This window comes from Euprymna scolopes, chromosome 28 (assembly GCF_053919585.1).
Source record: "Euprymna scolopes isolate OS-2025 chromosome 28, ASM5391958v1, whole genome shotgun sequence".
Classification (NCBI taxonomy): Eukaryota; Metazoa; Mollusca; class Cephalopoda; order Sepiida; family Sepiolidae; genus Euprymna; species Euprymna scolopes.
In genome coordinates, this window is record NC_136509.1 from 24,389,169 (window position 1) to 24,412,707 (window position 23,539).

Sequence of the window (23,539 nt, forward strand, 5' to 3'; positions counted from 1 at the left end):
TCTTTTAATTCATATATATATATATATATATATATATATATATACACACACACACACACACACACACACACACACACACACATGAATGAGTCACCCTTATTTTTTATGGGACATATTTTTATTATTAAATATTATTTTATGTGCTTAAAAAGTATACCCATGGACATGCATGTTTCTAGCTCTCAGCCGTCATCAATATGGGTTAGAATTGAACATGATATCAGCATTTGCATATATATATATATATAAACTAATAAATTACTGTGATTGAAAATATGGAAATAATTTTAGTTCCTTATTTGCATACATGGTATCTACGTTTATGAAAAGACATATATACATGTGTGTATATTTGATCACTTGTATATATCTCAAAATATATTAATTTTATGGAGCAAAGAGAAGTGGAATAATTTTGCAGTATTTATTTCAAAAGTGCTCTATACATTAGTAGAGCTATATAACAAAAATAATATATATATATATATACTCCTATAAATTCGTTTTTCTTTTGTGTGTATTGATATTTATATTAAAAACCCTCTTTTCCATTTATTTAAAAAGAAAATACAATTTTCTCATATACGGGTTGTGTAAATGCATTCACTAGCAAAAGATCCAGCTAATTTGCATATTTTTTTAAACATTCATTTTAATTAATTCCCTATTAGTTGCTTCGGTTTTCTAATGGGAAAATCATCTTTAGTTAACTATTACATGTAATTATATTCATGCAGATATTCTACATGACATATATTTGTATAATATTTGCGTAAAAAGTTTATAGCAAACACAAAATTGTTTCCATATATATTTATGTATACGTATATATTTTTGTTTAACAAATTTTGCGTACCAAACTCCTCTTAGAGTTTTCGGTCTACAGACATGAAACTTCATATACAAGGTATTTGAATCAATGCAAAACTTTATAGTTGGGTTTTAGCTCGGAAAAATCAGTGTGAAAGTGTGAAAATTAAAAAAAAAAAAAGAAATTTGCCAGGTGAAGGTCAAACACCACCATTACATATGTATAACGTAGTAGCTATTGGTTCATGTTTTAATTTTTAGCCTTGCAGTAAACATGTTTTCATAGCCCTGTCATTGACGGCAGAGGCAAAATAAATCCTGAGCTGAACGTTTTGGTTTCAATTCTCGGTGGTGGTGCACGAGTCTTTTTTTTAATACTTTTGAAATCATTACTATATATTGCATCCAATCTATGTATTTATTTATATATCTATAAAAGTGAAAATATCTGTCTGTCTTTTCTCTATGATAGTTAAGGAAGACTATTTTACAGAAAGATATTACTTTACATACTCACTTTTTAATATACACATATGTACATAACCTTATGAACAGTACATAGAGCCCAAGCAAAGCTGAACGGAACTGTTAGTATATCTATAAAAGTGAACGTGTCTGTCTGTCTGTCTGTCTGTGTGTCTGTGTACATTTCCCTATGCAATAACTCTGTCAATTTTAAGTCTATAGACTCGAAATTTGATATACAGAGTACTGAGATTTGGGAAAATCTTTGTAACCCGTTTTCAGCCAGAAATTTGGCTTGTAAGGAGTCAAAGTTCAACGATTTGACTTTTGAGAACTCTACCAAACTCCTTCGACAATTTTGGGTATAAACAATTGTAATTTTAGATATAGGTTCCTTAGACATGGATCTGACTTAATAACTTGATTTTAGCCCAAAACAATAAATGTTAAGGGGTCATAATAGGAGTCAAAGTTAAAAACAAATTGACCTCTGCAGTCTCTACCAAATTACTCAGACAATTTCTAGTCAAAACATTTGAAATTATATAAAGGGTATTCAGAGATAGGGCAAGCTTTTTAATCAGTTTGGGTCAAAAATTTGAGTTATCAATACATAAATGTATGTATGTAGGTTTGCATGTCTGCCTAAAACTTTCGACAGAGGCGACGGATTTTCACAAGATCAGCATCGTTTGAAGCTCGACCCTTCAGATGACAAATACCGAAAAATTGGTTAAAAACATTCATTTCTTCACCCTCAACTGGGCACTTTTCTACAGGGAGGGGGCGCTTTTTTCACCGATAATTTTCGAAAGTCATCCCCTCTTTTTGATTGTCAAGCCTTAATTTAAACCTATGTCACTCCCAGTTTGACGGTGGTCGTAACAGCAAAGACGTCACGTTTTTTCCTCCTTCACGGTACGGGTTCAAGCCTGCCTTCCTACTACTACTTTTTTTTTTTTTCACTCAACGCACACCTCAAAACACCCGGGCAATGCTGTGCTGAAATGCTAGTACATAGACATATATATATATATATATATATATATATATATATATATATATATATATATATATATATATACACAGGCTAATATATTTTCACAAGTAGAGCTCAATATTATGAAATTATGCACATCAGGCAAATTAATTATTAGCCTAATGATTCCCCTCAGGAACGAAACACAAATGTTTGTGCAGCTTACTAGCTTTGAGTAAATTTTGATATGCCTTATATATATATATATATATATAAAAATTACAATAAGTTTACCAAGGTAATCAAAATGGTAAACTTAAAATATATTATAAATATTAAAGAGTTAATATTTACAAGTAAAGTAATCTCAACCAGATGTAAAAGCTCAATAAAACCGAAAAGGAAATAGAGCTTATAATATGAACAAATGATTAATAAAACATGTTGAAAGACATCTTGAAAAAGAGTTAAAAACATATTTAATTATAAAAAAAGGAAGCACAAGATAAGTGGATAGTCCTTAATCCGCGGAGTTTCGAAGAAATACTCTCCTTCTCATCAGAGGCAGGAATTAGCAAAATGCAGGATCGGATTTTGCATATAAAAGTATTTAATGAAACTACAAGTAAGTCACAGATCTTACTTGGTTAAAAAAAATAGGGTGAGGTAAGGGGGAATAGGAGGTAAAAGAAAAATGATAAAAAGATTTCACATGAATGGATAGTCCGGTGAAAGGTAAAAAGTCCATTCATGTGAAATCTTTATATCATTTTTCTTTTACCTCCTATTCCTCTTACCTCACCCTTTTTTTTAACCAAGTAAGATCTGTGACTTACTTGTAGTTTCATTAAATACTTTTATATGCAAAATCCGATCCTGCATTTTGCTAATTCCTGCCCTCTGATGAGAAGGAGAGTATTTCTTCGAAACTCCGCGGATTAAGGACTATCCATTTATCTTGTGCTTCCTTTTTTTATAATTAATTTCAAGATGTCTTTTAACATGTTTTATTAATCATTTGTTCATATATATATATATATATATATATATATATATATATATATACACACACAAGTTTCAAGATTATCTAGATTATAAACTTTCGTTCACTTATTAAAACTTTTATTGACTCTGCATCTTTTATAACGAGCAATTAAAAATTTAGGTACTTGTACAGTTTAATCAAGACATTAAAAAATGAAAATATCGAAAAAAAAAAAAAAGGTTATATTGTACGTATCCGTTTTGGACTGAAGATCTCCGAAAGAAAATTTCACTTAATTTGATCAAATAGTTTTTTTTTTAACACTTTTTTATGAGAGCGCGTTGAAGTCAGCCATCTTGGAATTTTTTGAACATGCTATGGGGAGATAACTCTAGTTAAAGTGCTCACACTCTCTCCCCATCTGTAATTCTAGCTTTTCTTCCTAAAAATCAAACCTTTTGCTCGGTATCACAACAAATTGTTTTTTTGCTGTAAAAAAGAAAGTACTTGATGAAATTAAGTGAAATTTTTTTTTCTGAGATATTCAATTCAAAACGGATACGTACAATATAACCTTTTTTTCGGTATTTTCATTTTTTAATGTCTTGATTAAACCGCAAAGTACCAAAATTTAATTACATATTTTATTTATTAAAAGTACTTCTTACTTCTGCAGCTAATTCGTTTAATTCTATTTTTTTCAGCAAATCATCTTATATATATATATTTGAAAATTATAAAAATTTGAACGATTGAATTTCTTAGGTAGCAACAATTGAGAGGTATTGAGTTTACTTCAAAGCGTGTACTCCCTATTCATCAGTTGAAATTTAAACTCATACATATATGTGTGTGTGTGCGAAAAAGAGAAAGACAGAGAGAGAGAGTATACGAATGCATATATGTATAGTGTTGGAAGGGGGAAAAAAATGAGAAAGAGAGGGTAAAACTGTAAATTACATATCGATGAATGATTGTCTACTTCATTTGCTGCTGCTGCTGATGATGATGATTCTTCTGCCGCCGAGATGTCATTATTGTCTGTAATAATAGATTTAATCAAATTTTTTTTTTTTCAGGCATCTAAATTCTTCTCACAACTGAAGCACCGGAAGTTCGCTCATCATATCTTTGGTGATTGTTCTGTCGTCATCGTCTTTTCTTTTTGATCCTGTAATGCTGACCCAGTCACAAAGTTTCCTCCGTTCTTTTGTTAGCCTTCGTTCTTATATCATCGACCTACCCCCCCCCCTCGTTCCATCCATCATCATGCAAAATGCCTTTCCAGTTACAGGCCGTGACTGTATTTCCTGCAACAGCATCAATGTGACATTGCGTTCAAAGCCCTTAATATAAACGCCCTTGTTGGGAGCAGTTCACTTAAATAGCTTAATCGTCAATGAATATTATTTCTGAAGAAATACTTTTAAATTAGTTTAGTATTTTTTTTTTTTGGTTATAAAAAAAAAACAAACAAAGTAACAGCCGTTTCTTATTTGGGAGGAGGATAGAATGCATATGCTTATGCAGTCAAATGGCTAAAATATGACGTCGGGCATTTTTAACATTTGAGTTCAAGTAACAAATCCGCATAGAATTTGCATCAAAAAGTTTTTTTTTTTTTTTTATTTTGGTGCAAATGTACAAAAGGTGCTCCAAATTTCTAACCTCGTTTTCATCTTGGAAACGTTAGGTCACGTGGTACTAGTTGACCAGTGTGTCACATCAAATGACAAAGCATTAGATTAATGAAATTTGAACTGTCTTTTTTTTTTGTTTTAACTTTTGACTTATATTGCCTTTGGTAACATTTATTTGCTATATATTTGTTTCTTTATACCACTTCTTCAGTTCGTTGCCTAGAGTAAAAAATGCTTAAAAATTCTTTGAAATGTTTTTTTTTTTTTTTTTTTTTTTTACTTTTCTGTTTGACTTTTAAAATCAATAAAATTAACCAATAAAAAAAAAAGCAGAAAAAGAATTATTGTTTTGTTTCTATAAAAAAAAAAAAAAAAAAAAGGAGGGGGGGAGAGGCTGCTTTCTTTCTTTTTTTTTTTTGCAGCTGATTTCTGTCCAACTTTTAAGAGGAGAGGGTAGAGCAATTGAAAGACGACATGGATCAAAAAAAATAGAAGACTATGACACCAAATGACCCAACTTTTCTGAGATCAGAACAAGGAAAGAAATTTGTGTCCCCTTTCGTACATTTGCACCTTTAGTTATTGGCCCTCACTCACCAGAATCTGTCTGGCATATCTGGATATTTGTGGCATTGGTCAGGGGTGAATTTTGCGTCTGGTGCAGCCTCTGTACAGTCTCTTCGAGACTCCTGCAGGGGAACTTTGACTGACCAGACGCCAGCGGGCCGGCCGGGCGTTTTAACGAAGAAAGCGGAGTGCTGCTCACAACTTTCTGCTGATGATCGCTTATCCGTTGCATTTCAGCAAGAGACATGAGAGGTACAGCCATATAGCTTCCGTCACTGTTATTGTTGCTGTATGGAGGAGGTGGTGTCGGGGTTGACGCCGGCGAAGGGGAAGGATCGTCGACACTTCCTGTTTTAGCCTTCGCAGCCATTGTAACAACAGAAGCCTGATGCGAGTAGGAGTCAGAGCTCAACACAGGTGGGCTAGCCGCCGTAGTAGAACTGTTACTCGGGGAGGAAGCGACCGAGGGGAAGTGAGGTGGAGGAGGCGTGGTCGTGGCTACCGACGAGGGAGATGATGCTGACGATAATGATGACATATTTGTTGTAGCCGCCGCTGCTGCTGCTGGCGGTGTTGCTGTGGCTGCAGTTGTTCGCTCTGGTGATGGTGACAATGATGAAGATGACGATAATAACGACCATGAGGATGATACGGCTGCATTAGTAGTTGGAGGAGATGACAAGTTTGTTCTGATTGACGTCCCTAGTGTGGAAGAAGGACTAGTGGTGGCGGTGTTAGTGGGAGGAGATGATGGATTCAGGGTGGAGGATGGCGTGCCTTCCCTTTGACCATTGGTGGGGTTGGAGGTTGGAAGCAATGATGACATCCCCATGACTACCACAGGTGAAGACCTTCTACTGCAGTCAAACACAACATCATCTTCGTCATTTTCTACAATAATGGGCCGGGTGGCAACATTAGTGGAAGATAGCGAAGACGACGCTGTGACCGATGCTAAGGAAGAAAGATCAGTAGCAGTAGTAGTAGTGGTAGTAGTAGGAGGGCTGTCATTGTTGACTCGCGTGGACAACGGAGATACTCTGAGATTCTTTTCAGATTCCAAAGTGCCCGTCGTACTCAAAACATTCATCTCCAACCCAGAAGAGCTGGCGGCAGTGGAAGAGGTTGTTGCTGATGATGATGTCGTAGAGGTGGTTGTACTTGTGGTGGAGCTGCTAGCATCCTGGCCTTTGCAAAACATGTACGTTAGCTGTGGAAAATGACTCTCTAGTGTACTCAGCTTTATCATTTTATTGCACTTCAACACGGAAACCGGAAGACTATAGTACTGTATGAAAGCCTTCTCCTCCTCATCGGTGCAAGCTGTCAGCGGGACCTTCAGCACATTCTCTAATGCAAACAGGAACTCGTTCATACTGCACTGGGGGTAGTAGAGCTTGCAGACAGCCTCAACCAGAGCATAAGATCCGCTACGGCTGGGAGACGTGATGCACGATATGCTCTTGCCACGTAAAAAGATGCTGGATATGTGTTGCACAAGAGCCGAGTCGGCCTGCTTGCTGGTCCGTTGTTGTTGCTGGGGTTGTTGGTCAGTGGTTGCTGTGACTGAAGTTGAGAATGGCGCAAATGATACAGGTTCTGGCAAAGGGGTGCTGGCCAGTGTAGGACCTCCGACTGGTTGAGGTTGTGATAACTTGTTTGTAGTTGCTGCTGGTGATGAAGAAGTGAGGTTAATAGGCTGAACGCTGGATGGTGGCACAGCAGAGTTTGCCGATATACTGTTGTGATTTGGAGCAACCGCTGCTCCAATAGGCGTTACACTCTGCGCCAATGTTCGTGGCAGGGGTTTGCTACTGCCACTGCTGACCATTACGTTTGGACTGGGTATAGAAGCTTGCGCAGCAACTGCGGAAATCTGGCTCACTGAATTGTTCTCGCTCGGCCGAGTCCAAAGTCCGGCCAATGCTCCAAGCGTAGCCTGTGAATCTTGCGATATAGTAAGCATCTGCTCATACAGATTCTGAGGATGATGGCCAGCGGAGAGCGACGAGGTTGTTGTGACAGGAATGTTAGTGGCTGGATGCGGATATGACACAGAGGAAGCCGGCTGGCGTCCGGTTGACGAGTTGGCTTGCGTGTAGCGGGTCATGTCGGCAAAGCTGGTTGGCAGGGAACCAATGACAGAGTTCCATTGCGACTGAGGCGCAAGTGGAGAGAGATGTGATCCGCCGGATGCATACAGACTGGCCGGATTTGTAATGGATGCTGCAGTGAATCTTGGCAGTTGGCTGACCATGACATTTTGACTAGGTTGTGAAGTGAGTGAATGGCCAGCTCTCTGGTGTTGGATGACCGACTGACCAGCACTGGACTGAGATATCGAAGGCAAAGATTGCGTCACAACATGTCCCTTGTTGAGAAAGCTCTTCAGCACGTGCAGCGAGCCACCATGTTGTTTGGATTGTTGCAACTGGCCAACGCTTGGCAGCACACCATGATGATTCGAGTTAGCCTGGTCCGACTGGAGGTGACTGTTGTTCAGTAGAGAGTTCGAAGTACCATACGTGGCTCGTTGTTGGAGACTTTGGGCTTCAGATGCACTGGGCACTTTTAAAGGCATCTGCTGTTTGGCAAAGTTTAAAAAGTTACCCCCTAAGCCCCCTTGCATAATAATGCCAGAGTTGATCAGGTTGTTTGTTATGGCCGATCGACTCAGTACCCCACGTGGACTAGGATTTCTAGGGTAAGGGGGCAAAGCGGTGTTGAAGGGATGCATAGCTTGCGTACTCGACAAGGCTGACGACTGAAGAGGGGGAGGGAAAGCACTAAGGGTGGGAGATGGAGAGAAGTTGGAATTTTTACCAGTGCTACCCGTGAAGTCAATGTAACGGGCGTGGGTGAGAGGTTTGTCCTGTGGTAAGTTGATGATGAGGGGGTTGTGGTACGTCTTGATTGTATTCAGACTGACCAGTTTGGTACTTTTGCAGAATGAGAAGTTGAATCCAGCCACCTTGCACGTTTCGTTCAGCATGTCACATTCAATCTTGGTGGGTGGGTCCCCGGTGATATGGTTGTCGGCAAGCAATCCGGCTGCGTGGCGTATCACAGAGAGAGGAACATATTTCCCGCCATTAGATCTTTCCACGTAGGGCGTGATCGTGTTATTGATCTGGAGCCAGCCGCAGTAGTCCATGAATTGGGGGCGGTCAGACTTACGGGGTAATGTCATGTCTTGAGCCCTGGAGTCCTCCTGCTGTTCAGTAGGGAATGACTTCTTGACAATCTCATGGAACTGCTCAAACTCCAGCAGGTTGACGATCAGATCCTGGGTTGTGAACAGCTGTTTTCCGTACTCATAGCTGCAGTGCACCGTGTTGATTTCATTCAGGAGTTTGGCCTCATGTTCTGTGATGAAATAACTCGTTAAGGGGTCCCTCTTTCCCAGTTCATCAGGAAAGGCATTTGGATAACGGCTGAACAACTTCACCTCAACTATTCGGACACTCACAAACTTTTTATCCTCTCGGAAAATGAAAGGAATGTTTATGCCATCAATGGTTGTCCATCCGAATACACCTTTAATACTGGCTATGTCAATTCGCTTCTCCAGCGCTTCCAAGGCCTCCTCGGAGAGCTTTTCCGATGCCTTGCCACTGCCCACTGATGCCGAATGACTCGCTGACGAGCCATAACTGCCGGCTGGACGACTGGTCGATGATGAAGATGATCGCTGATTGTTGCTGGATGCCGTTGGGCGGCTAGGAGTGTTGTTTCCCGACTGTTGCGATGGTGTGGGGGTCGGGGTGGAACTACTGCTGCCACTGTCAGCACCCCCTCCATTACCACTGTGGGTGCTTTTCTCTCCACCAGAACTCTCAGTACCAGCGCCTGCGCTTCCGTAAGTCTCATCTCTTAGCTCGGACTTAATCTGAATCGGCATATTCAGGGTAACCTACAAATAGAGAAGAAAAGCTGTTAATAATAACATTATAATTATAATATAATAATAACATTATAATTACTAGCGGGACCTGTGGAAATTCCACAGGGGACTCATTCATATGTAATATATTGATGTTGGCATTCTGTAGATGTTCAGTGCTCTGATATTATTGTACCTCTTTTGTTAAAACTGCAAAAGTATTTATCTAAGCTAGCAGGGACGACCGGCAAAACCCAGTCGTAAAGTATGTTTAAATTTGATATTGTAATTCTTGCAGATTTTGTATATATTATTATAGAGTTATCGATTTTTATATGTTATAAAGTTGCGATTTCCAAAATAAAAAAATATCTATATGATTTGAATTCATCAGCTTGAATCGAAACCAAAACCCAAACTATATATATATATATATATATATATATATATATATATATATATATAGTTCCTTCAACTATAATCGAAACTGAAACCAAAACTTATGAAGAATTCTTGATAAAATTATTTATATAAAAAAAAAAAAAGAAAAGAAGATTACTAAGGTTCCATTAGCTAAAATCGAAACCGAAACCAAGACTTATGAAGAATTCTTCAGAAAACTATTTAAAAAAAAATAGATTATTGGAGTGCCATTAGCTATAATCGAAACCAAAACTTATGAGAAATTCCTGGTAAAATTATTTATAAAAAAAAAATAGATGACTTAAGCTATAATCAAAACGAAAACTTATGAAGAATTCTTGGTAAAATTATTTATTACAAAAAATGGAAGAACATAACAATTAAACGACCCGGATGTAAACGTGACACAGAAAATAACACACACGCTATCGTATTAATATGTAGATAATAATACTAAAACAGTATTTCTAGAATCCTTATTTTTGTTTGAAATCCATTATATGATTTTGATTCTAGAAATTGTCTAAAATATTAAGTGTAAGCGATCTTGAAAAATTGAAACTTGGGGAGTTTTGCTTAATTGCAATCTAATGACTATGGATGAAGCTTAATGCAAATCTGAAATATTTGAAGGTTCAAATAGGAGGTTTTGCCCATATTATGTCCTTTAAAATACATTTAAAAAGAAACCCCTAAAATATTCATTAATTGATGTCGATTACCTATCGCTTAAACTTTACAAAACTTTGAAATGTCTGAATTTCTGTGCAAAGTTTTCACTCTCTTTTTACAAAACAAAATTTAATATTACTCAATTTTACAAAGAGCAACTGCATTCCAAAATTAATGATCGGTTAATTAGTTTAGAAATGAATTGTGTACATGACTAATTTATATCTAAATAAATACATGTGAAAGTTCAGTCTTATTTCAAGTTAATTAAAAAAAAAAAAAAAAAAAAAAAAGATAGTGCGTCACTAGAGTTCATCTTTACACAGTATTTACCTCTCTCCCACCACAAAGGGATGTGACACAAAGTCGGAAGGTGAGAAAATGGGCCCACATCCAAAGAGGAGAAGCACTGAGCTGCTCTGTCGGCATTTCCTGGTAAGGGCGTCCCAAATAAGTGATAAATTACTAAGCAGACCAAGCCTGGAATTTAGTAACATTTGGGAACCTCTAATTGTAGAAAAAACATATTGTAGATCCTTAAATTTTTGGTGATGGAAGAGAAATATTTCCCTGTTGATCTTTATTAGAGTTGCCTCCCCTTTGTCAATCATTATTTTTTTCTCACAGATTCGAAACAATGACGAAAAAGTGGAGACGAACTCACAGAAATACGAAAAATCTACGGAACCAGTAATAACAACGAACATGCCTGATAAAGATCAAAGGACAATCCAACCAAAACATTGCACTAAAAACACTTAGGATGAGAACAATAGTTCGATAAATACAAGTCATAAGTGATAAACTTGTTCTACCCAAAAGCCAGGTGGCAAGGCCTGGAAGTGTGGACCTCCAGATTATTTCCATCAGCTAAAAGGCCACCGAAATGGCCCAGTTTCTGTGAGAGTGATCGTCGAGAGCAGAATCTCAATTGTACTATGAAGTACACAAACACCATCTTTTCTTTTTTTAAATAACAGCGTTTCGAAGATGTTAATATCGCTAAAAAAAACAACACCAACAACAAATCTTGAATATATAAGTGATAAAAAATTGTGCATTCAAGTAGATCAACTATCAGTTCGTTAGTTGTTTTTGTTTTACGGCATATCAACCCTTTTCAGGTTATTCAATGCCAAATCCACAGATTTTGAAGAAAAATTTTTTAACAGAATATATTTGTTGTTTTCAAGTCAGTTTCTATTCAACCCATAGTTGGGACCCTAACAGGTACTACCACTCCGGGTCAGAGTGGACCTGGGAGCAATGGCAATTAAAGGGTGGCTCCACACTCCCCAAAGCTTGCAAGCTGGGGCCGCCATACTGGATATAGTTTAAGGTCATATCCAGGACCTCGACTATCAAAATGTGGATACTGGTGTCATGAGTTCAATCCTAACCTATGCTAATGACAGCTGAAAGCCAGAAACATCCATGTCCATAGGTATACTTTTATGCATGTAAATAATACTTAATAAGATATTTGTATATTTTGGCAGCAAGTCACTATTCAAGCACGTCTGATTGCACATAGCAGTTATTCTTTTTTCTGACTTTTCTGGATATCTTTTCCATTCGCCGAGCAGTCTTTTTTTTTTCAGCTGGCACCCAAATGCCAGCCATATTCTTCTCAAGCGTTTTCTATCGGTGTGTCCGATTATCATCAGGAGCGATTGTTGTTGTTGCCGTTTTCATTGAAGCTTGGTGTATTCATAATTTGTTTTTCTTTTTATTGGTTATAAAGGTGGGTACAAGAAGGTTAGGGGTGAATAATTTTTATTTTTAAGTTCGATTTTCTCATTTTATAGTCCATTCATTTAGCTTCTTGTTAGTTATTGAATACTGTTAGTATATTTGTCCCGATGTTAAATGAGATCCGGTTTAAAAAGGGAATGTAGTTTTTTGATAAGTATGGCTTCTAGTAATTTTAGTTGTCGTGTGCAGTTGTTAACGTATCGGATTTTAGTATTGTTAGTTAAGATATTTCTAATGTCGGACGACTAGGTTTTTATCATGAGATGTTAGGTGTTATTTTATACCACTATTGTCACCTAAATGATAGGTTAGTCGTCGAGAGAGTGTTGTTGTTGTGTGGCCTATATATGCGTTGGTTGATTGTTTTTGTTTTACGGCATATCAACCCTTTTTGGGTTATTTAATGCCGAATCCAAAGATTTTGAAGAAAAATTTTTTAATAGAATATATTTGTTGTTTTCAAGTCGGTTTCTATTTAACTCATAGTTGGGTCCCTAACAGGTACTACCACTCCGGGTCAGAGTAGACCTGGGAGCAATGGTAATTAAAGGGTGGCTCCACACTCCCCAAAGCCCGCAAGCTGGGGCCTCACCATTGGATATAGTTTAAGGTCATATCCAGGACTCAGGGCCAGTTGGGAAGTAGGGGAAGAAAAAACAAGAGGCGGCGAGAGAAGGCGGCTGTTGTTTTTGTAGAACATAATTAAGTTTTACAAAAGAGAATAGAAAAACAAAAAGGAACATCAATGTTGGTGCATTTCGTCTCAGGAAGTCAATAGACACCCTGATATGGTAGCACCAGTTATGTATCCGTTGTATTAGTTTAGTTTAGGAAAAGAAAAAGAAAATGATAACAATCGCTCCTGATGATAATCGGATGCACCAATAGAAAGCGCTTGAGAAGAATATGGCTGAACAACAACTTTTGGGTGCCATTTTATACAACATGCCAGCTGAAATAAAAAAGACCGCTCGGCGAATGGAAAAGATATCCAGAAAAAACAGAAAAAAGAATAACTCTGTCGTATTCAATCAGACGTGCTTGAATATATATATATATATATATATATATATATATATAAAATTAAAATTACAATTGAATTTACCAAAATGATCCAAGATGGTAAAATTAAAGTAAATTATAAATATTAAAGAATTAATATTTATAAAATTATCTCAGCCAGATATAAAAGCTCGATAAAACCAAATAGGAAATAGAGGTTATAATATGAGCAAACAGTTAATAAAATATGTTAAAAAACACTTTGAAATGAGTTAAAAACATATTTAATCTGAAAAGGAAACACTAAAAGGAAACATTTATGTCTCGGAAGTAGAGTGAAAAGCATATCTTATTTTTCTTTTATTAATATTATTGGAATCTTTTCTTTTTTTCCTTGTACACATTTGTGTGAATTATTCCATGGATTTCTGCCTTTGGATTATTATGGACCATCTTCTTCCAATTACGGGATTTCCTTGGATTTTACTTGTACAAATGGAAATTCTTTTAACTTTCTTGAAGTTTTACATTTGGATTTTACCGTCACTGGATTTTTTATCTTCCACCAGACTATCCATTCGTGTGTAATCACCTTTTTCTTTACCATATTCCCTCTGCTTCACTTTTTTTGTTTTCAAGTAAGATCTTTGACTTACTTGTTGTTTCATCAAATACTTCTGCATGCAAAATCCGATCCCGCATTTTGCTAATTCCTACCCTCTGATGAGAAGGAAAGTATTTCTTCGAAACTCCGCGGATTAAGGACCATCCATTTATCTAGTGTTTCCTTTTCAGATTAAATATGTTTTTAACTCATTTCAAAGTGTTTTTTAACATATTTTATTAACTGTTTGCTCATATATATATATATATATATATATATATATATATATATATATATTACTAAAAAGAAAAACTCATGACATAAATGCCCCATCTTCATCATATGTTTCCCCCTCTAAATTACTAAAAGTGATTAGGTTTACATAATGTTTTAAGGGTTTCAATTCTCTGTACTAACCAAAATTGCAGCCCATCAAAAGGAGTCCAGTTGAAAGAAGCTTTGGTCTTCTTTCCTTCAGATGAGAAATTCATCTGCTTCATTTAACTGTGTTCTCGGCTGCCAAGGAAACCAATTAAACAGGCAAATGATTAGCACATTTTCGGAACGAAGAAGACAGAGCGACGAAAATAAGATTTACTAAATAGCTTTCAATGGAGAGGGATAGAAATAAGATTATTGTCCACTGCATAATAAAGACCAATATGTATTAATTTGTTTGCTTATAAATATGTAACATCACACACGTACGTTTACACACGCGACTCACATGTTGCGTGCAGTCTACGTCGAAAGGAACATACGACAAGTAATAACTTGACTCCTTTTTTTTAACAACATTTATTTCCTCATTCTCCTGCCATGCATAACTTTTTGTGATGGCTGAGATGTCACATAGGTCTCTAACGCAATAGACCTTTTTCCTAACCATGATGTCATTATGTATATGGATTGGTATTTGCATATGCATGTCCGTGCTCTATTAAAAATATACATCCTGTCATGTAAAAGTTATCTAGTAAAAAAAAAAGATGTTGGACAAAACCATAACATGTGTTACGGACAAAACAATAACACGTGTTACGGAGGAAGGAGAAACCGAATGGTATATACACATGCTGTCTGAAATGAATTCAGAGGAAACGTTTTCTTTTTTTGTTTTTATAATCTTTCCTTTCAGAGAGATTTTCTTTCTTCTTTTTTAATTTTCATTGATCGAGACCTTATTTTATATTAATACTGGCTGTTAAGAGGTCAAAGTTCAACGATTTGACCTTTGGGAACTCTACCAAACTCCTCTGTCAATTTTGGGTCTAAACACTTGAAATTTTAGATATAAGTTCCTTGGACATGGATCTAACTTAATAACTTGATTTGAGCCCCAAGCAATAAATGTTAAGGAGTTATAATAGGGGTCAAAGTTTTAAAAAATTGATGGCTTTTTTTTTTTTGCTCAACATACACCTCCAAACATCCGGGCAACGCTAGGCTGAAATGCTAGTAGTTTTATAAAAGAAACAGCAGGTTCTCTACAGTGTAATGTAGAATAACATATTTTGGATTAAGTTACTGCATGGAGGCATGTGAAGCTTCCTCCCGAGCGATTTCACGGATTTCGATAATAAATATCTAGGAGCGTGAAATATTTGTTGATTCTCATTCAATCCTGGGCAAGATCAGGTCTCCCTGCTAGTATATAATAGTAGAGATTATCAAAATATTGGATACAACACATAAAGGGAAAAGTTTTTAAATTAAAAAAAAAAAACAACAATTATATCTACATCTAAAAGAGGAGGGCTTTCTGCTAGACCCCCCACCTCCTCCTCTGAAAGTCTACTTCTTTTTTTTTTTATGATTAGGTGATTTTAGAATTAGAATCTGTAATCGTATTGGAATGAAAAATTTTAAACAGAATCGGTAATTGTATTGTATTGGAATCAAGAAAAATATTAAAATTGTCCCAGCACTAGTGGCGATGTGCCTTAGAGCTTTCAGAATGTCATGCCTAGCAGACAACTAACTCGAGAGATTTAAATACATTTTTATCAGCAATGGAAAAGTTTTCAACAATAACAAAAATTAAAAGAATCATTTATGGAATCGTATATTATACTAAAATTTTTCTGATACCGATTCCAATACTCCAAAATTCCTGTTCCAATTTGACTTAATCGTCCCAACACTAGTGTCCAAAAAAAACACAAATTCGCAAATAGGACAACATTAGAAAACCTCATCGCGTAAGTGCTTGCACTTATCTCTTCTCGATAAATATAGTAAAGAACTGTTGCATTTTGAAAATTATTTTATGATTATGATGACTACTTGATAAAGTCATGGTGTTCATCACCGAAACAACATGTGAACTTCAAGGTGCTGATTGAAGTGGTGATACTACAAGGTATCATAAACACTGTTGAGTGTATAAACGTGGGTTCATAGAGCGAACGTCCATTAAATTTCAACTTGTGACATCTTTGCTTTTTATGTTATTTTTTCAGCAACTATATTGACCTTAAGCTTACTGACCAGGTAATGAAACTGCTTAAGAATATTGTGGATGCTTACATCTGTGGGATCATGAGCATCAATGAGATGCAGTTTGGTTTCATCCCAGATAAGAAATAAATTTATTCAGCAAAATATAAAACAAGCTGATAAACTTGGTGCACCAAAATTTCCACAAAATCTGCATGACCATAAATGATTGCTAGGCCGTTAAGCACAAACAAATAAATCCTCACGGACACTAATGTGCTCTCCAAACTCTTTGCTCTTGTTGTTGAACAACGAGACGCATTTGGATTAACTATTTGTAGTTCATTAAGACATATTAGAAAGATCCGACATGGAGTTCCACTTCTCACGCATGTCCAGGATGAAGATAGGGTCTACCGAAACAGTGTCCAGAATTGGTGGTTCAGCTGAAGGGCGTTGGATGTAAGGACAATCATAGATGGCATGCTTTGTAGTGTCCTCCCCCAACGACACTTCTTACAGATAGTGTTAACCACCTAGTTGATCAATCTCGAGTGATGACCGCTTTGCAGACTATTATCACCTGCTTCTTTCTGCTTAACTTTCTCTCCGCCTAACAGTTAAGTTTCTCCTTCATTGGCATGAACATGACTACAAGCATTTGCGTACATGCCCCAGACAATACAGACAGCCCATTCCTCCACATCAAGATTTTTCATTACTGACCAGAGCATAATATTCCTAGGCACACAGTCAAGATCAACAAATGCAAAATAGAGAAGTTTGCTACATGCGATATACTTTCCCCACAAACTGCATCTCATTGGTGCTCACAATCCCACAGATGTAAGTGTCCACGATATACTAAAGCAGTTTCATTACCTGGTCAGTAAGCTTAAGGGCAGACATTGTATATAGGATCAGGTTTATACCTCCCCGCAAGAAATGCAAAAAACCTTATAGCATCTCCTCTCACAGGGATATACATGTGACTGGGGATCACTTGTGAACTTTATTTTCTCAGGAAACTTCCTCCTTCAGAGGAAACCAGTTCAACCTGCCTAGAATGAATGTTGCTGGCAGAGAATACAACTAGAAGCAAAATCCCACCTTTTCAAATAGGTCCTTAGAGAGTTTCTTTCCTAGCACAGCTTGTATTTTGAAGTTTCCTTCTGTTTCCCCTCATCATACCAACATGCATAAATTTAAATCTTGGAGAGAACTTAAATGCCTACTAGACACTATCCTTAAGTGTCTAAGGTCTCTCTGTACACGGGGTTGCCAGAATAACCTGGCATGAGGATACGTTTCCCTAGAAGTAAACCCTGACTAAATATTCAAAATCACATAGCATTCGCTGCCAAAATAAGGTTTCCTCACTACAGCAAACTTGCATTAGCATTTACGAGGAATGGTGCACCTTCTCCAAGTGATGTTATCTCAAATAATAACAAAATTGGACACTCCACCAGACTAGATGAATTTTTACCCTGGAATCCAGTAAAACCAAAAGACCAAAATGAAAGATATACTGCAACATATGAAAATGGTTAATTGGGGAAAGGAAAATTATGTTCTCAATTTCTTTACTAACTCAGTGTTTGAGAGATAAAGAACTTTAATGGAACATTCGAATATCTATGTATCTCATATAGAGTTCAAGTGTTAGCCCCAGGTAAGGGGCCCCTTGATTTCTGAGAACTTCGACTGAAATAAAATTAAATGTTACTTGAACAAATATTTTGCTATCACTCTCCTCAAGGTCTTGTGGCAGACGAGGCAAAATAATAGAGAATAGAATGTTAGGTTCATCTGTTTCATCGCAAATCAATACTTTTCTGGTTATTTAATACAAAACAATACTGACTTTAAACTATTCACTGTGGTTCTGACCCAGAATTCCTCTTATATTAGAAAACAAAACTAAAAGAAAAATCTGTATGATGTATGCACCTGTAATGGAACAAAAAAAAAAAAAATATCATATTCCAAAAATCACAAAAATTGATCAAGTAGATTTATTTTTTTTCTTTCTTTTTTTTTTTTTTTAACTAAGAAAATCAAATTTTATGAGGAAGCAAGGACGAAGTGTCTCACTTCACGGTCTTGAATAAACAAAGGGAGATAATTCAATTTGAACTTAAATATTTTTGTCTGTTTTTAGCCTCCAATGGTTACAATTTACCATTAATCGTTTGAAATCATGATAAAAAAAATGATTTTCTATATTAAAAAAAAATTACTTGTCTAACGGAGCCAACGACGTGTATATATCAGCAGCAGCCACATGACACTTATGCAAATGACTAAGCCGGTGCACGATGTGACATCACAGCAAAGATAGAGAAGGGGTAAAAAAGCAGAGAAGAAAGTCATATGAAGAGAGGACTGGCAAGGAGTGCCGGCGTGTGATGAACATGTGGCATGTGGGTGGCGAGAGTGTTTTTGGGTAAGCACGTGTTCAACACGACAGTTTTGTTAACAACATGGAGACTTTTAAAGCAAGATGCAACGCGTTATTTTCAAAAGTACCATGAATAAATGCCTTTTATTCCAACTGAAAAAGCCAAATCAAATTTCTTTCCTTTTTTTGTTCCTTTGCAATTGTCTCTACATGCAACATGTGGGTCTGTGTTAATATGTAACAATAATGTTACGCTTGATCAATTTACATAATTTTTGGAATATGATCTTTTCGTTTGGTGATGGCTGCATACATCATGGAGATTTTTCTGTCTTTGTTTTTTAATATAGGAGGAATCCTAGACAAACCACCTTCATTGTATACAATTAAGTGAACAGTAGTTGCTAGTTTACTCATAACAAGGGAAAAATTATGGGTTCATATCTTTACCTGAAATTATTAATGTATAAATGACGACAATAGATTCCAGTTGGGGCTTGAACCCGGCATAGCCAGTTTCATAGCCTGCAATTGATTTGTCCAACCACACACTCGCCTGACAATCAGAACAAAGACTCACCAGAATGTGGAGGAGGTAATGAAAGGGACTATCCAATCATACAAGAGGAGATCATAAACTACATTCGTGGACAAAAGAGTTTGGAAAATTCGGCACCATTTATTCCACCGATTCTTGCATGGAATCATCCCTGAAACAAACAAGAGGAAAAAAAAAAATTATAAGACAAAAACTTTTTAAAAATTTCTAAATTTGATTAACTTCATAGTTATGCGTATCATTACAACACATAGATCAGAAGAGTGATGCGACACTAATTAAAAATTGTACTTTACAACAGCTTAAGAATGACCTAAAATGATAAATATTAGATTTTGATAATTACAATTCAATAAACATAATATACATATCAGTTAGTGTTGGGACGATTAATTGGAATCGGTAATCAAAAAAAATTTGTGCCAATACAAATACGAAAAACGATGATTTTAATTTTTTTTGTTTAGAACTTAATTTTCCATGGTGCATGTTAATGATGAACTAAATATTTATTGATTTTATAAGTAAAACAAGTGTATTTTTTGTTTACTGTAATATATGCATACATTACATGAGTTTTTATAGTAATCCCCCCTCCCAAAAAAACAAGTCTATATTTAGAAATTTGAAAAGAATCGGGATCGATAATTGTATTGGAATCAGGGCTGGTTGGTTGTTTTTGTTTTACAGCATATCAACCTTTTTCGGGTTATTTAATCCAATGATTTTGAAGAAAAGTTTTTTTAATAGAATATTTTTGTTGTTTTCAAGTCGGTTTCTATTTAACCCATAGTTGGGACCCTAACAGGTACTACCACCTCGGGTCAGAGTGGACCTGGGAGCAATGGTAATTAAAGGGTGGCTCCACACTCCCCAAAGCCCGCAAGTTGGGACCTCACTACTGGATATAGTTTAAGGTCATATCTAGGACCCCCATTGAGGAACTTTTACCCTCTGCAGAGGGGCAGTCGGCGTATTCTAATGCCCCACCGACAGGGCCCGGAATCAGGGAAAATATTGGAACTCTCCTATCACTAATATCGATATAATAAAACATGTTATGCTGGTGAATTTTTTTTTTTTTTTTTTTTTTAGAAGCGGATTGATTATTTGGAATCTTCAGACTACTGTTCTCATTTTGAGCATTATTTTCACAATGTTTTGACCGATATAACCCCTGACCTTCTTCAGGTATATCTTGTCAAACTCTGGAGACTTTATATTGAACTCGTGAATCTGCATGGAATTTCGAAAGGAACTCTTATTTTAATCAACTACACCATGAGTCGAACTCGTGATGAAGTAAATAAAGTGTTTTATAAGATTCAGTTGTAAGTTACACTCTTCTGGAGGTTGAAGGTTCAATTCTCAGTGTAAGTGACACTCAAAATACAATTATAAATTACTTAAGACTTCTACACAGTCACAACTGTCAAAACAAGAGCATGCTATTCCCGTGGATAATTTTTTTTTCTCTGATTGTCATCTTTAAAGTGAGTTTGTTATGTTTTTTTGACTTGCCGTCCTTCTTAGTTTTCTTGATCATCTCTTCCTTTTTGTGTTGAACAATTTTCTTTTTTTTTTTTAATATTTGAACATCTCTGAAGAACAGCAAAAATATTCGAAAGACAATATTTTTCACTATTGGCTGCGAAATGCTCATAAAGCACAGATGTAAGCATTTACTGAAATAAAAAAATTAAAAAACAAATAAAATTATGAGTGTGGACTAAATTTTTCCTCTGGTCAACAGAATGCAGCTAATCAGTATATATATATATATATATATATATATATATATATATATATATATATATATGGTGCTTTTTTTAAGAGGCGTCAAACTTTTAATTAAAAATCATCCCCCAAAAAATGTTTATTATACAAATATCAGATTTATTCCAAAGATTAAAGATTGGCATTTATAATTTACATACAACTAGCCTGGGTGCCTGGCGTTGCCCGGTGTTTGTAGGTGTGTGTTGAGCAAAAAAATATTTTAGTAGGCAGGTCGGCTTGAACCTATAACACGAAGGGGGAAAAGAAAGTGTAGGTGTGTGTAAGGGTGTTGGTTGAGCAAAAAAAAAAAAAGTGATAGTAGGCAAGCGCGAACCCGTACTGCAAAGGAGGAAAAGAACATGAAAAAAAATAAGTGACACGTTAGCTGTTGCGCCCATCACCGAACCGGAAGTGATGTAGGTTTAAATTAAGGCGAGACAATCGAAAAGAGGTGATGACTTTCGAAAATATCAGCAAAAAAAGCGACTCCTTCCTTGTAGAAAAGTTAAGGGTGAAGGAATTAATGTTTTTGGCCAATTTTTCAATATTTGTCGTCTGAACAGTCAAGCTCCAAAATGATACCAATCTTGTGAAAATGCATTGCCTCTGTTGAAAGTTTTTACAAGACATACAAACATACATTTAACCAGACAGATGAGATTGATATTATAGACTAACGGGGGTACCCAGCGTTGCCCGGGTGTTTGTAAGTGTGTGTGTGTGTGTGTATTGATGGGGGGGGGTAAAAGCAGAACAAAAAGGAAACTATACTTGTTTAAATATTAAAAAAAAATGATGTTAAACTTCTAAAAAAAATAAAACAAAAAAACAACGATTTTTAAAAATGGAAAAAAAAAAAATCTTTTGTAGGTGTAAAAGAAAAAAAAAAGTGGGGGAGGCAGGTAGGCTCAAACCTGGAGCCTTGAGGCCAACAGGCTGACAACATACACCTGCACTACAGCGACGGAAACAATGCAAGATGTTAAATTTAGTGATTAAAAAGTGAATGAGTTCAAATTGAGGTCAAACATCACACTATTCTGCAAGACAGTTTTTAAGTGCGTGTTTAATGAGGTCAAATCGGCACTTAATTTTACTGCGGGATAGTTCTTTAAAGTTATTTTTTTTTTACCCAACTTTGTCTGGTTTTGTTTCCCAACGTGTTGGGGAAAACCAGCTCCCCCGAAAGCATTTGTCTGATATGACGGTGAAAACCAACATTGACCAAACGTCTATTTCTACCAGCCCGTAGGCCAAGAACCGTGCCTTAGTTTCACCAGTTTCGTTTTTATACGAAAAAGCCAAATCAACACAAGAGGGGACCAAAAGTAAATTTCAATAAATTCAATAGTGTGCCACTATGTCCAAAGGGAAGAGAATACGGGGGGGGGGGAGAATACAGGGGGGAAAAGAGAGAATACGGGGGGAAAAGAGAGAGAGAGAGAGAATACGGGGGAAAAGAGAGAGAGAGAATACGGAGGGGAAAAGAGAGAATACGGGGGGGGGGTGGGAGAATACAGGGGAAAAGAGAGAGAGGGGATATGGGGGGGGGGGGAAAGAGAGAATACAGGAGTGGGGAAGAGAGAGAGAATACGGGGGGGGGAAGAGAGAGAGAGAGAGAATATGGGGGGAAAAAACAGAGAGAGAGAGGATACGGGAGGAAAAGAGAGAGAGGATACGGGGGAAAAGAGAGAGAGAGAGAGAGGATACGGGGGAAAAGAGAGAGAGAGAGGATACGGGGGAAAAGAGAGAGAGAGGATACGGGGGGGGGGGGGAGAGAGAGAGAGAGAGAGAGTAAGTGGAGAAAATAGAGGGTAAGCGCGAGAAGAGACAGAAAAATATTTTTTTTCAGAAATCTAAAAATAACATTTTTAAATACTTTTTTTTCACCCCAGATAACTTGGATGATACTATTTGGGATCATATCTACAGGGGGCCGTGGGAACTTGAGCAGCAAGATGTCTGTTCACATAACATTTAAACTTCTGTGTGTTAGTACAGTCAAAGAAGCAGGAAACAGAGAGGAAATTTCAAAGTATACCAGTCCGATAGAAGAAACTAGTATAGTAGAAAGATTTCTGACATCCTAGAAATCTCAACAGTGAAGGGGTGGATTTTGTTGTTTGTTGAGTTAGTCAGGAGCTCAACAGCAAATATTCCATGAAGGTATTTGTAAAACAGACTCAAAAATGCAATATTGTAGCGATGAGACAGTGGTTGGAGCTTGGTCGACTCTTAAGCGACTAAAAAATAGGAAAAGAGAAGAAAAGAAGTGGAAGAAAAACATAAAATGAACTTGTTCAAGTGGGAGGTGAGGGAAGAGGCAGGTTTGGAGACAAAAACATATATAGGTGTGGGAATCTGTTGACCTTCCTTATGTCAGAATACCCTTGATAATTTTCAAAAGAGAAAGAGAGAGAAAAAGAGAGGTACAGAAAGAATGAGAGAGGAAAAAAAGAGATAGAGAATAAGAGAGAGAGGGATAGAAAAAGAGAGGGGGGATAAAAAGAGAGAGGGGAGATAGAAAAAGAGAGGGGATAGAAAAAGAGAGAGGATAGAAAGAGAGAGAGGGG

At 36.5% G+C, this 23,539-nt stretch overlaps 1 protein-coding gene across 3 annotated transcripts in view; it reads right to left on the reverse strand.

The window, feature by feature from the left end:
- Nucleotides 1–4,293: 4,293 nt before the first annotated feature.
- Nucleotides 4,294–23,539, reverse strand: part of LOC145249507 (uncharacterized) — a 451,591-nt gene continuing 432,345 nt past the window's right edge. For all 3 annotated transcript variants that reach the window (XM_080111122.1, XM_080111123.1, XM_080111124.1), the window contains 2 exons: nt 19,209–19,338; nt 4,294–9,359 (listed from right to left, as the gene is read on the reverse strand). In XM_080111122.1, coding sequence (XP_079967248.1) covers nt 5,469–9,347 — 3,879 coding nt within the window. In that variant the 5' untranslated portion in view covers nt 9,348–9,359; nt 19,209–19,338 and the 3' untranslated portion in view covers nt 4,294–5,468. The remainder of the gene's footprint in view (nt 9,360–19,208; nt 19,339–23,539) is intronic.